The sequence below is a fragment of the Penaeus vannamei genome, chromosome 19 (genome assembly GCF_042767895.1).
Source record: "Penaeus vannamei isolate JL-2024 chromosome 19, ASM4276789v1, whole genome shotgun sequence".
Taxonomy (NCBI): domain Eukaryota; kingdom Metazoa; phylum Arthropoda; class Malacostraca; order Decapoda; family Penaeidae; genus Penaeus; species Penaeus vannamei.
Window position 1 is genome coordinate 15,965,981 of NC_091567.1, and position 15,000 is coordinate 15,980,980.

A 15,000-nucleotide genomic window follows, 5' to 3' on the forward strand; every position below is an offset into this window, starting at 1 on the left:
TCTTCCATTGATGGGGATGCAAGGTTGCTCATATCATCCAGGTTCGCCAGACTTGGAAAAGTGGATGCAGAACTGTGGCGCCCTGATGATCCTGGCAGAAGGGTCTCTAGATTGGTCTGTGTCACCCTACGCAAACTATTTTGGCTGTGTGGTGTTGGCGAACTCAGGCCAACTGTCTCTCGAAGAAATTCTTCCACGGAGATTTGTTCATCAGGGGTTGCAAGAGGTCTGCTATCATCCATAGCTTCTGACGTCACTGTAACACCTGAGGATCCGACCTGCATACTTGAACTAGATGCAGAGACAGGTAGGGTTGACGTTATTAGTTCCTCTCTAGAATTTTCAGATGATTTTTTAGCTATCTCTAATTCTACCTGATAGTTTCTCTGTAAAGCCCTGCTGGAAGAAGGAATGTTTGAGGAGTCCTTTATAGATTCACTTCTACCTCCTTGTGAAGTTAAGTCCACTTCTTCAGACATTCTTGATAATTTGGTGGGTGTTGTGGAGATGGGTGAAGGTGGAGGACGTTTCTCTACAACAGGTAGTGGGGTGCTTCTACCAAGGGATGAGTCTGGGTCATCAATTGCATTGCATGAACATTCATTGCCTCTTGATGGGTCACAGTGACATGGATTACACTTGCAGATGTCAGCATGGGCTGTAATCTTCTCCAGAAGACCTCTATCATCACCATCCTACAAGAAAATATCAATAAGAAATAAGTAGAAATGTAAGGCATAAACAATCAAATACATTATTCAATGAATGTTGTTAATTTTTGCTGAATAATCCCTGAAGTCTGAGCCACTTCAATCAAGCAAAGAAGTAATTCCCCTTATAGCTAAGTCAACTTAAACCATTGGAACCAGATGCTTCAGGCTCATCCAAAATAAAGACACTAGGCTTATATGAGTGGACACTCTGCCGGGTGAGCGGCTTGAAGTCCGGGCGCAAACAAATATGCGTGTATAGTGACAAGACTGTGCCTTCCCTGTGCAATGTTACTCTTATCTTTTTTTGCATAAGCATTTCTAGCTTTTATACCATTTTCCAATGTCTATATTTATCATTTGATTTGCTTTATCTAGAAGGTAACAGACTCTTTTCCTTGCACATACTCCATATCATCTCTTTAGGCAGTCTATAAGTAAGTGAAAAAATAATAACAATAAGTAAAAATTTATCTTCTTTTTTTTTCATAATATTCAGATTTCTTTAATACAACCTGTGCTGCAGGACAGGAATAGGACCCTATTCCAGTCATGGGTCATGGACATTACATTCCTCACATGAATATTGATGGAAATAATGCAAAAGCCCCCTCTTAATCTGAAATGAGTTAATCACCCTCCAAGAGGTTTATGCACTCATGGGAGTCTTTCCTGTCATCCTGGCCTTCAGCCAAAATGCTCACAACAACAAGTTCATGCATCCTGGCCCACAGCCAAATTTTCCCATGACATGATGGTCACCTCATCTGGAGTGTAGAGGTTAACAAATTATTAAGCAATGATCACATTAGTTGCTTATAACCAAGGATCCCTGAAAAGATCAAAGTGTCTACAATAACCTCCTGAGTGAAATACACATTGAAGATAGTTGTGGATTCTATGAATATCATCACATGTTAATTGAAAATTTCAAGAAAGAAGACAAATCTAGAAAAGCAATTCTCCCCATTTCATTAATTATCATACATCATGCAACCATGCCAATTACCCAATAACCTATATTGCAATAGTAATAGAAAATCTGAAAATGATCTTCCAGTAACATATGCCACTGTTAGTGTAACTAATGATGAACCAGAGATATAATCACAGATAGATAAAAACTAAAGTTGGGAGGAAGCAAAAACTATAACTGAAACTGAGTAAAATATTTTAAATTGTCACATGATAATATCCCACACTGAGCAAAGCTATGCTGATTCCATCTAATATTATATTTTTCAATTTTCTTTTATCATGATCTTTATGGCTGGTATTCCATAATTGTTCTCCGGCTTTCACTTTGTTTACCATGCAGTAAAAAATTTCTAAAGAGAGCCCTGTATATTCAGAATGTCAGCATGGACACATGTTTGTATTTGTTGATCTAATGAACTTTGTCTGTAACTGGGACTAAACAGCAATGCAGCAGTTCTAACTCAGTATTGGGTTACGCATAGATTTTCATTCTTCATGGCCTGGGAAGTATCCCTGTTTGTAAGGGGATCCTTGGATAGGCAACACTAAAGTGCCCTCTGCTTCAGCTTTTAAAATCTATAAGGAATTTCATCTCCTCCAATCTTCCCTTTGTAGCCCCTCCAAGTCTATCCCATCCTATCATCCTATCCCATATCCCCTCCTTTATGACCCACTTCACTCCCTTCATACAGTTGCCTCCTAGTGTGGCTGTGCTACTTGAGACAATGTGTTGTTTTTCACAATCTACTTAACCCACATACGACGGGTGTCACACATATGTAATATCCAGAAAAATAAACATTACCGGGCGTCCCGCTCGTGCGAAATTAGATCAGAGCTTGTGCTCTGATTCTGTCGCCCGTGGCGGGCACTGCACAGGCAGTTTCCCAGACTGACCTGTGAGTTGATTTTGAAGGCGCCCGGAAACCATTATTTTCGGCTTCAAAATGTACTGGCGCAATTGGGTTAACATATGCCTAAATACATGACTTATTACTATACAAATAATGATGAATATATATTTCTCTGCATCATATTTAGTTTAATATCACAATTTCTTTCACAAATAACAGGTAATCTTTTAAACTTTATCACTTCACTTTCCAGGAACTATTTGCTAAACCAATCGAGCTCTCTCTCTCTCCCCCCCAAAAAAAAGTTTGTCCATTGTAAAAGTTTTGGTTTATTTGCTACCTACAGTATTTTGGGTATTACATGCTGTACTTGCTGCTTGCTACATTACCCTGACATTGTATTTGTACATGGCTTGATGCCTCTAAGAAAAGTATTTCATCCTGTTGGAGTGTATATACTTGACTGCTACATAGACACTTTTCAGTGACATACAAACCTGGGATAATGATGTCACTGTTTGAGAATCTCTAAGAAGACGACCAACTGTAGTGTCATCTGTAGCCTTGACAAAGGGCACCTGAAATTCAAATAAAACAAAAATCAGTGCATTGCCATTTTAGCTTTCTATTTCTAACTCTCTAGCTAGAGAGTGAAGTCTAGTTTCAGAATCAGTGATATGCCATTTGGATTGTCAAAGATATAACCATTTAGCATAACACATAGAAAAAAAAATTGTACATGTTTGGTATCACCATTATTAGCATTTTTCTCCTTACATGTGTGTGTGTGTGTGTGTGTGGCTGCATATGTGCATGCGTTTTAGCACACACTCATTGGTGTGTGTATGTAATATCCACTGTTATGAACAGAACATTATCCCCTTATAAATTAAACATGTAGCATAATATAAAACAAGCAATAATTTGAATACATGTCATAACCAGTTTGATTTTAGTTTATCAAGTTTGTTTACACTTATATGGAACCACAACTACTTTGTACTTAATATTTAGTCACCAAGGAGTCAATTACTAGTCCCACCTAATTCATACATTCACCCTTTCCCTTGACTTTCAAAAAGATATAATAATATAATGATAATCATAATGTTAATAATAACAACAATAGTATCAATATGAATAGCATTAACAGGGCCAATGCACTCGAGAAGTTTGTTAATTATGACCAGATTTTGGCAATTTTTTAATGTTATGTATACCTATACATAACATTAAAAAAAATCACAAAATTTTATATTCTACTTATCCATTGACCTAACTTGTTGAGAAACTACCACATATGCTCTATAGCAATACCAAAATATTCAACAGATAGATTTTGACATTTCCTCTAGTTTAGTGGGATTTTTTTTTTTTTTTTTTACGTTTAATCTTATGTATATAAAACATAATATATGGACTTCTATCACCTAAAATGAAAATCACTTCGTGCAATCACAAACTTATTTAGCTTTCAAATGATCCAAACCCCATTAAAATCACCCGAGTTGTTATGGAGAAATATAAGAAAATGTTGACAAAGGAGTAGTTTTGAGATATCAAAGCTTGAAGTTGAGGATACTTTTCCCTAGATTAGCCTTGTCATCACAGGCTTTGCAGTGCCTTTACAGTACCTTGTGAGGCATTTCATACGAATAAACAACTGCTGCAGCTGTGATTGTGAAATGTATTTCTCATCATAAGGTTTATCAGTTACAGGAATAACATCTATCATTAGTTCTGTCCACTTAGTGTGCAATGAGGGTACATCATGGGTACATCTATGTGATGGTGTTGAGGAAGCAGGCGATGCGCAGCCTCTCCCTCCGACTCTCTGGTGGTGACTGCAATTGTTCTCTCCTAGTCATGGCTATGAGCTGATACAGTTAGCAGAGTTGCCAGCTAGCTACAAGAGAATGTCAAAAGAAATCAAAAAAATTGAGAAAAGACAACTTAGTCAAGTATATTTGCACGAACACGATAAAGCAGCGATCTGAGCAGGAAGGGGGTGTCAGAGATCTAGTCATACTTCCTTATTTTTACTTATTATTCATTTATTTTATTTTTTTTGTATTTTTGAAAAAAATCATCGAAAATGTAGTCCGACAGCCCCCTTTACCCCTTTAATCTGGATGACATGACCATCTTGTCATGAAAAAATTTGGTTTGAGGGGCAGGTAACATTAACATGCAGGCATAAGAATTCCACCTGAAGGCTGGGCTGACAAGAATAACTCACCATGAGTGCACAGAGCTCTTGGAGGGTGATTAGCTTCTGTGAGAATTTAGGAAGGGGCTTTTGCATTATTTCAATCAATAAATGAGTGTGGATTGTACTATCCGTAATCTCCAGGGAGGACAATATTTCCATGCTCAGGATCCAAATTCTGCAGGCTGTATTACAGAAAATTGAATGTAATAAAAAAGTTATAAAAATAACATAAATAACAAAGTGTTACTTTTTATTATCCTTGTACTGAGTTACCTAGTGAGATAATATGGAGCCTGTGCAAGGAAAAGTCTATTACCATCTGGATATAGCAAATATAAACATTGGAAAAAGGCAAATCTAAAAAAATAAAAAATAAAAACTTAAGCAGAGAAAGATAAAATAGCATTGCAAGAGGAGGTATGGAGTCTTACCACCACACACAAGTGTTCATGTGTGCCCAGTCTAAAAGCCACATAACCGGCAGTGTAATGCCCATATTTTGGGCCACACGGTGGCAGAAAAGCATCCATATCCAATGGTTTAATAAAAAAACATTTTCCTAAAAATTCCAGGAATGGGGAAATCTAGTGAGGACTCATTAGGCCTACTAATTGACTCCTAAGTGGCTGAACACTTGTGAAGCTATTTGTGTGCAACATAAACAAAATTTCCAGCTAAATACAAAGAAAACAGGAATTATGTTTCACTAAATGGCTGCATATGACAGCATTCATCCTATCATGTGTATCATGTCTTAAATTACATATGCTTTCTAAACTAAATGGGGATCTTGCCTTCATGTTTGGGTTACACTTGAGGGCCTCAGACTTGAGGAAATCTTGAAGGGTGAGGCTGGTAGGACTCTCTCCCTCATCACTCGCCACCGGAATAATTGCAAACACTGTGAAGAGAACAGAATTTTTGATCAAAGATATCAAACAATAAAAACATTCAGTCAATGAATAACAGCTGAAGGCCTTTGACATAAGCAATCTGTAGATATGTATAATGGTTACAAATCCACTCATTAACTTCTAAAAGTGATAAGTAAAATTTCTGAAAATTAACCTGTAGGTGACGGGGGCATGTATGTACATGCCATAGCTGTTGTGGACCGAAAAATGCGCCACTGGCATCGTTGGACAGTTTGTTTTTCTCTGATAGTAGCGGCTTCTTTTATATGGTAAAGAGTTTAGGCAATGGCACCTATAATGAAGGTAAACCTTCAAAATTATAATATTTTTATGAATTATAGCAAAATAAAAGCTTTTAGGTGTCAAATGTCGCTTGCAAACTACCAATCGAGCCGGGCACAAATAGGGGAAACTGCCGTTACATGCCAACAATCCCATTCTCACATCCACTTGTCAAACATTTTTATCCATTGGCACTGTGTTAACCCACTAACAACGGGTGTCACACATATGAGACACCCGAAAAAATAAATATTGCCGGATGTCCCGCCAGTGAGATAACAGTATCTTTATCTTTTTTTAATTCAATCATTTTATGCAAATTACTTTCCTTATAAGACCTTGTATCTTCAAATACCTGCACCTTAAATAATGTCTATTTAATCATATCTTTTAGGAACTCTTCTCTAATTATTAATAAATTAACCAATTGGACCCGGATAACGTTGCAGTCATGTCATAGAAAAAATTGAGTCGTGGGGCAGGTGACGTGAACATGCTGTCAATTCGGCAAATTGGCTGCGGCCCGGGTGGTGCGAACTTGCCATCATGTGCGAAGGCCAGGGTGACAGAAAAGACTTGCCACGATTGCACAAACCTCTTGGAATGTGATTTGACTCATTTGGCGCTTAGAAGTGGGCTTTAGCATTATTCTTATCGATAAACAAATGTGCAATGTAACGTGCGAAGGCAGTGACTGGAAGAGTGCTGGTTCTAGGGAAGATGCCATTTCCACACTATGCATTGTATTCCTGGCCGCTGTGACCAGCGGTGCAGGTCATTATGTAAAATTGAAAATTATGAAAAAATGAGATATGTCACACGAATAACCAAATGTTCCATTTTTTTTTTTGCCTTGCAAAAGCTAAAAAAGTTTCCACAAGATAAATTTACATAGGGGAGGCACAGAGTCTTGTCACCCCTCGTAGATGTTCTTGCTCACCCAGCCTACACGCTGCACGCCTGGGATGTAGGCTACTTACATAACCCATTGCCCGGGTTTTAGACACTGTGATTTCCATGACACAACCGGATCCAAAGGGTTAAAAACACATAAAAATAAGTAAAAACAAAGTGTATGCTTCTAACACACCTTTCTGCCTAGATGCTGGCGCTGAAGTGGTTTTCGCCTGTTTTTGGTGATGGCCTCCACAGCACCCGCCCTTATTGGCCCCATCCTGTAGAACAACTTGTGGCTTGCTCCCACCATCTTCTATACCTAGTCCATTTTTTTGTATATTCTGAAAATAGTGTCTTTTAGGCTTACTTATTTAACTATGAGACTCATGTTAAAATGTATTTTAAGCCTTGGTGCTTCATTAATGATATATTTTTCTCCAACAAATTATCATTATCATAAACATTTCAGTCAGTCAGTCAGTCAGTCAGTCAGTCAGTCAATCAGTCAGTCTCTCTCTCTCTCTCAACAGTAAGGAAAGTAAATGTAAAAACAGAGCTCATACTTCTCCTTGTGACAGAGTTTGTTCACTAGGATGGTCCAACATATCCTGAAGAGGTTTTGGCTGCAGCTTTTCCTGCTCCTTGCTCAAGTTTCGCCTGTGAACGCGCATGTGACTCTTGCGGGAATAGTTTGTGGTGAAGGCCTTCCTGCAGTCCTCCTCTATACATAAGTATGGCCGTTCTCCTACATGGATACATTGCATCTCATAAGTACTTGCATCTGCTTGGTTTAGGATATATTACATACATTTTTATTTCTGCAGTCACATCCCATACCCTTCTCTTGCCTGCTGTAAGACTCAGTTCTATCTTTTCAATATGATGATATACAGTAAATAAAATTAAAAGTCCAAGTTGCATTCTCCTGCTTTTTTTGTATTATTTGTTTACTAATGCCCTAACATATATTAGGCACACTATTTACTTCATGGTCATGCACAATCAGAAAGTTTACATTATCATACTTATATCTACAAGATTATATGTAATGAGCAGAATAAATCTTCATTTGTATCTTAGCAAATATGTCCTGGGAATACTTCTGCCCTGTAATGAACACTCAATAAATCGGAATCATGGAACTACTACAAAAGATAACACACAGAAACCACCTATCTTACCCTCAACTTTACACACTAAATTCAAGCAATTCCTATAAAGTTCCTTTACAGCCCAGCAAAGTACAGCAGGATACAAGACTGGACAAACCTCTCAAGTCAAAGAATCTTAAAGTGAATCCCTTATAAAACTAGATGCCATGGTTTTCTCTACTTAACCCTAATGTAAATTCACACCTACCAGTATGTATTCTCTTGTGTGTTCTTAGGTGGTGACTCACGGTGAATGACTTCCCACATCCATCTTCCTCACACCTGAAGGGAAGCCAATGAAGATACTTTAAAAATACTGAAGTTGTCAGAGGAAAAAAAGGAAAACTTTCTGATGTTTAACAATTTTCTTCATTACTTTCTGGCCTTTAGGAAACTTGACATATTTCCATGAGTTCATCCTCCTCAAGTAATTTCAACAAATAATCAAGTTTTGGCCAAGCTCATTAAACCCTAAATATATAATAACATGCCTCATAAGTAGTAATGAAGCCTAGATTATTTTCTGATCACATATGAGCATCAACGAAGATGAGGTTGAAGATTTAACTTATTCACTACAAGTTGATTGAAATGAAAAATTAATTGACTGCATACCTCATTACATCTAAGAGACTTCAAAAAGTACAATTAAATATGCCATGACATTTTGAAATCAAAGTGAAATCACATTCTTTCTCCATACAGTGAACAGGGTAAAGAAAAGGAGAAAAACAAGAGAAAGAAAGTGGGGAGGTTGAGAGAAAGAGAAAGAGAGAAATAAAGGAGGGAGAGAGAAGAAAGCGAAAAAAAGGGGGGAGGGAGAGAGAAGGTGGAAAAGAAAGTAAATACTAACCTGATTGTAAAATAAATACAAAAACTTACATGATTGAAAAATGTCAAAAGAGTTTTAGAATAAAAAATGTAAAACTGAAATGCAATCTCAGAAGATCAGGAACAAGCAAACAGGCATGAATAAAAAGCACAAGACTGAACTATGAAAGGCAAAAAGAAAAAAAATGTTTCTTACTTGAAAGGCTTTTCCCCTGTGTGAGTACGGACATGTTTCCGCAAGTCTGAGAGTGTGGTGAAGATGCGTACACATCCATCACGGTTACAGTTAAAGGTGTCCCCATTGTGCAGTCTTTGGTGTGCACGCAGTCTGAGGACAAAAAAAAAACTCAAAAATTCAAAATATGTTTCAAGAAATACACTCAAACTGATATATAAGCATTTTTCATAAATTATCATATCTCTAAAAAAGTTGTCAAAATATTGAATCTGAAGTTGGTATTACATATATATATAAATATATATATATATATATATATATATATATATATATATATATATATATTTATATATTTATATATATATATATATATATATATATAAATATATAAATATATAAATATATATATATATATATAAATATATATATATATATATATATATATATATATATATATATATATATATATATATGTATGTATGTGTGTGTGTGTGTGTGTGTGTGGGTGTGTGTGTGTGTGTGTGTGTGTGTGTGTGTGTGTGTGTGTGTGTGTGTGTGTGTGTGTGTGTGTGTGTGTGTGTGTGTGTGTGTGTGTGTGTGTGTGTGTGTGTGTGTGTGTGTGTGTGTGTGTGTGTGTGTGTGTGTGTGTGTGTGTGTGTGTGTGTGTGTGTGTGTGTGTGTGTGTGTGTGTGTGTGTCTATCTATCTATCTATCTATCTATCTATATCTATATATATATATATATATATATATATATATATATATATATATATATATATATATATATATATATATATATATATATATATATATATATATACACATAGAAATCAAAGCTTGAAAAGCGACATCAATTCATGATATTTATCATATCAAAACCTTTTTTAACAGAAAAGAAAAGAAAAATCACCTGTAGAGTGTAGTAAAAGACTTTTGGCAGCCATCATTCTCACAAGTGTATGGTTTCTGTTGCGCATGAACTCTCAGATGAATCTTCAGTGAATAGGAAGTGAGAAAAGCTTTGCCACAACCTGTTTCTCTACACTGGAATCTGTACTCTCCTGAAAAGAGGATGAATCTGAGTCAACATGGTTTCCAACAGATCAGGAAGAGCAGAATATTATGAATGCACATACACACTTTGCGGTAAATGCACAGACACAGACGTTTATTTGTTCATTAGTTCATTTACATGGAATACAAAAATATCTAAAACAGACAAGCAAAATATTACCACATCTTATAAATATATGCATCTTAATTTTTCTTCCCATACCTCTGTGTGTTTTCATATGTGTGCGCAAGTTTCCTGGTGTACTGTATGTCCGAGAACATCCTTCGTAAGCACAGTTAAACCTGCGAGTTGTGACAGTCTTGGTGGCAGGATCAGTAGCTTGAATAGTCAGTGTGGCATGGCTAGGTTCCTCTGGCATTTGCATTCCCGACTCTCCTGGGTGTATGTGCATTACTATCTCATTCTCTCGGATTGTGTGCTGGATATACCTGAAAAGCAGATGCTTGATAATTAATAAGAAATAGAATTTTTAAAAAATCTCCAATGAAAATGGCTGATGGGACCTTTTTTTTAAATAAATACAATCCATATCCTTTAGAACAATAGTTTTCTGCACTACCTATAACAAGTAGACTGATGCATTCCATCCTTATATTCTACCTTATGCTCTGACTTATTAACACTAATCTTTATGAGAAAAACATTTGCTTATAGTAAATATACTATTTTCTGTTGTTCAGGTTATCTAATTACGTCTCCCATACTAGAAATTTTCACTTTTTATCAGTGCTTTCCAGGATATAATTCTGATTGGCTATGAACTAGATATTTCATCAATGAAATAGTAAAGTGAAGCATAAGGAAATCAATAACCGATACAGAAATTTTCATCCTGATTACTTTAATTAAAATTCATTTATCAATCACAAGTTAACAATGGTACTATATTACCACTGGTAATTTCAAACAAATCATGCAGAACTTTTGAGTACAGGCTTGTCACACATCGACTATTTCTAGCACAGATTCACATACATTCACACACACACACACACACACACACACACACACACACACACACACACACACACACACACACACACACACACACACACACACACACACACACTCCATCTCTCTCTCTCTCTCTCTCTCTCTCTCTCTCTCTCTCTCTCTCTCTCTCTCTCTCTCTCTCTCTCTCTCTCTCTCTCTCTCTCATTCTCTTACTCTCTCTCTCTCTCTCTCTCTCTCTCACTCTCACACTCACACTCACACTCACCCTCACTCTCACACTCTCACTCTCTCTCACACTCACTCTCTCTCTCTCTCTCTCTCTCACTCACTCTCACTCACTCACTCACTCACTCACTCACTCACTCACTCACTCACTCTCTCTCTCTCTCTCTCTCTCTCTCTCTCTCACTCACTCACTCACTCACTCACTCACTCACTCACTCACTCACTCACTCTCTCTCTCTCTCTCTCTCTCTCTCTCTCTCTCTCTCTCTCTCACACACACACACACACACACACACACACACACACACACACACACACACACACACACACACACACACACACACACACACACACACACACACACACACACACACACACACACACACACACACACACACACACACACACACACATACACATACACACACACTAACACATACACACACACACACACACACACACACACACACACACACATACACACATACACACATACACATACACAGATATATACAGATACATACATGCCCATGCATGCTTATGCATATACCAACATACATATTGAAAAGAAGATGAAAAAAATAGTCCATGTACTCATCTAGAAGAAATAAAGTATACGGGAAAATATTTCGTATTGGAATCTTTTTGTTACACACAGACTTTGGGAAAAATATGAGTGTTGACAGCACGTCTAGTAGACAAATCATACACTAATCCAAAAAGTTTATTCATTTTGTTAAATATTTCCGGTACAGCATTTTCAATATATTTCAGAACACATTAAACACATTTTTTTTTTTCAGCTTTCAGTTTGTCTGAACCTACATGATATGTCACTTTTTTACATTATAAATATGCAAATCTGGCAATTTTATTCTTTATATGGAAGGTTACCCTCAATTTCTGTACAACTCTAACTATTTAACTTCTTAGTCTCCTGTCATTCTACAGAGAATTCAAATAAAAACAATACTGCTTTCTTCTTCTTCTTTTTTACCTTGTATGTAAGCAGAAATAATTTAGTTTAGCAATTACTGCAAAACAGTCTAAACAAGTTTGATAAGTATCCAAAATCCTCACACATTTTTGAGTTACTAAGATACACATTCATCCAACTGGACTTTCTTCCTTAATGCTGTCGGTTCATTGTTCTTGCAAGCATACATTTCCACCATTCTGCCCTTACCATTTCATCATTTCATTCCACCATATGTAGACCAAAGCTATTCAGCAGCCCGTTCTACTATTCCTGAAACTTACCAACTATTTCAACTATTCCAGAAATTCAGCAATTCTTTGTATTATTCTTGAAATTAAGCAAACATTTTATCTATTCATGATTCTGGCACCAATATGAGAACTTGATGAAAGAACAATGAAAGGAACAGAGCTCCATATCAACCTATTTTTCTTTTTTCTTTTAATCTATTTCTTCAAGTAAATGGAAGGCTATGACTATTTCATATTCAGTCTGCATTTCTTCCAAAATCTATTGTTGCATTCATCTTTTAAAAATAATATATATAAGTAACTTTCTTTACCTGCAATATGCAATCAATCACTATCCAGATTATCCCCCATATGCATTCTATTATAATCATAAATAAAATAATGAGAACATTACTATTTTCATAATCATTATATGCATCCTAATATATTAAACCTAACTTGCCCATTTGAACCTTATCATCATTTTGAAAAATACTGATGATCTAGCTATCACTCATTTCTTCTCATTGGATTTCTTCTTTCATACATAACCTGTTGGTAAACATTGTGCTGTAAAATATGTTATAATAAAAATAGATAAATAAATAAGTAACACACACATAAACACTTCTATAAATGTACTTGTTCTACACAAATGAGTACATTTCTAAATGGCACACTACATAAGCACAAGCAACCAAAACCACACCTATACAGATGCATTTACTCTCCATGAATGAGCATATTTCAGTTGTACTAGAAGACTCATAAAATCCTACCTAATATAACTATAGAAATCATAATACTGCAATAAAATCAGAAATATAGAAAAAAAAATCTTAATCAAATATAATCACAATTGACATTACATATACATTAAAATAATCCCATGAGGTACACATCGAGAAGTCACCCAAGCACAGACAGTCAGACTAACGCATGATGGTGAAAAACTGGTCTGCCTATCTTGGACCATTTAAGTATCCACCTAATATAACTATCAAAGAGAGATAAGCTATCAGTATTCACCTTATATTGTAAAAAGATTCTAGTCACTACCTACTATGTACTCTTGATGTTACTAAGTTATTTATGTTATGACATTTCTTACCACATTCTTGACAAGATATGAGCACACATTGGGCACATTATTTCAAAATATTCCTTCCCTGATATATAGTTTTAACACATAGTATTACTTATCAATCAAATAATACATTTAGCACATAGTATTACTTATCAATCAAATAATACAAAGTCTTTAAAGAAGTTGACAGGTAAGAAAAACAGAAAAAAGGTGTAGTATATGAAAGAAAAATAATTAAATAGGTCAAAGTGAATTTTAGCAAATAGCAATAACAACTAACAAGGTCAAGGTCTTTTTTGGTCACTCACCCACATGCAAGGACTGTAGTCTCACTAATGAATGAACTTGGATTCTTACATCCCATTGTAGTTAGTATCTGAGAGGTTCTAGACTCCTAAGGTCACTAGGTAGCAGCAATAGCCTCAGAGCTCACACTCCCTAAGCCTGCATTTTGGACAGTTTGCCATGCAAGGCACACTAAGCTAAGTGAACTCAATTCAACACAATGAGATACATTTTTTTCATGGAGGGCTTCTAAGGGGAACAGATCTTAGATAGGAAGCACTATCAGCTGTTGTGGCTGCCTGGCTCATACTGGCACCTCCCTCTGCCCAGGCCAGGGCTTTGGCTCTATGCCTAACCCCCCTCCATCCACCTCCCTCATCTGGCATTTACAAGTCTCAGGTAGACTAAGAAAACCTCTACTGAGTATTATAAAAGGACTCATACTTTTAATATTCCTTATCAAAGCATGTAGAAAATACAGATATATGAATAAGGATGAGTGAATATTTGTTTAAATGAAACAAAGAAAATGTATTCACATCATAGGTATTCACTACAAGTTTTAAATAGCAGTAGAGTACATATTACATGCATGACAACTCATGAGATTCTCCTCGCAGATCCAATATTGACACAAATTTCTCATGAGTCATAGATGTTTTGATGAAAATAATCATTCTGGACAACAGATCCAAGGACATAAAACAGTGGTTATAAAGAGCTAAAATGCAGTGTGTTGAAAGATCATGATACTGGTACAAAAGATGTGAAATGTCTGGGAGAACAAAAGCTTCAGTCAGAATAACAAGTGTTATCTTTTTAATAATAATTATTAAAGAGAAAACTTCTGAGTCTGATTCTGTAATCTGTCACCTAAACAGATTCCTGTACCTCTATGCTGTACAACACTAGTTATATCCTTTACTGTGCTTAAGGCGTGAAGAAAGTTGAAAAAAAGTCAATATGAATTTAAATTAGCTTCACCCACACACCACATAAACTTCTTTAAACCACAAACAAAAGTTCAAATTCAAAATAAACTTAATCATCCGGACCTTTCAAATATTTACATTCCAAACAATTACAGCAACAACTTCATGACAGGAAATCCTCTTATATAACCTACATCTAAAATATCTAGGAAAGACAACCTCTATA

The 15,000-nt window shown here is 36.0% G+C and overlaps 1 protein-coding gene across 4 annotated transcripts in view; it reads right to left on the reverse strand.

Annotated features, from left to right (window-relative positions):
• The window catches only part of LOC113802755 (uncharacterized), a 23,602-nt gene that overhangs the window by 1,887 nt on the left and 6,715 nt on the right, over positions 1-15,000 (reverse strand). The window contains exons 1-10 of one of the 4 annotated variants that reach the window (XM_070134002.1): positions 14,072-14,130; positions 10,284-10,510; positions 9,918-10,068; positions 9,026-9,157; positions 8,207-8,280; positions 7,411-7,592; positions 7,041-7,188; positions 5,549-5,655; positions 3,040-3,120; positions 1-695 (exon numbers count right to left, since the gene is read on the reverse strand). The exon at positions 1-695 is cut by the window's left edge and continues 1,887 nt beyond it. In XM_070134002.1, the coding sequence (XP_069990103.1) occupies positions 1-695; positions 3,040-3,120; positions 5,549-5,655; positions 7,041-7,188; positions 7,411-7,592; positions 8,207-8,280; positions 9,026-9,157; positions 9,918-10,068; positions 10,284-10,510; positions 14,072-14,082 (1,808 nt within the window). In that variant the 5' untranslated portion in view covers positions 14,083-14,130. Of the gene's footprint in view, positions 696-3,039; positions 3,121-5,548; positions 5,656-7,040; positions 7,189-7,410; positions 7,593-8,206; positions 8,281-9,025; positions 9,158-9,917; positions 10,069-10,283; positions 10,511-13,339; positions 13,462-13,865; positions 14,029-14,071; positions 14,131-15,000 lie in introns of those variants that run through there. The other 3 variants (XM_070134001.1, XM_070134000.1, XM_027353368.2) reach the window with 3 other exon arrangements.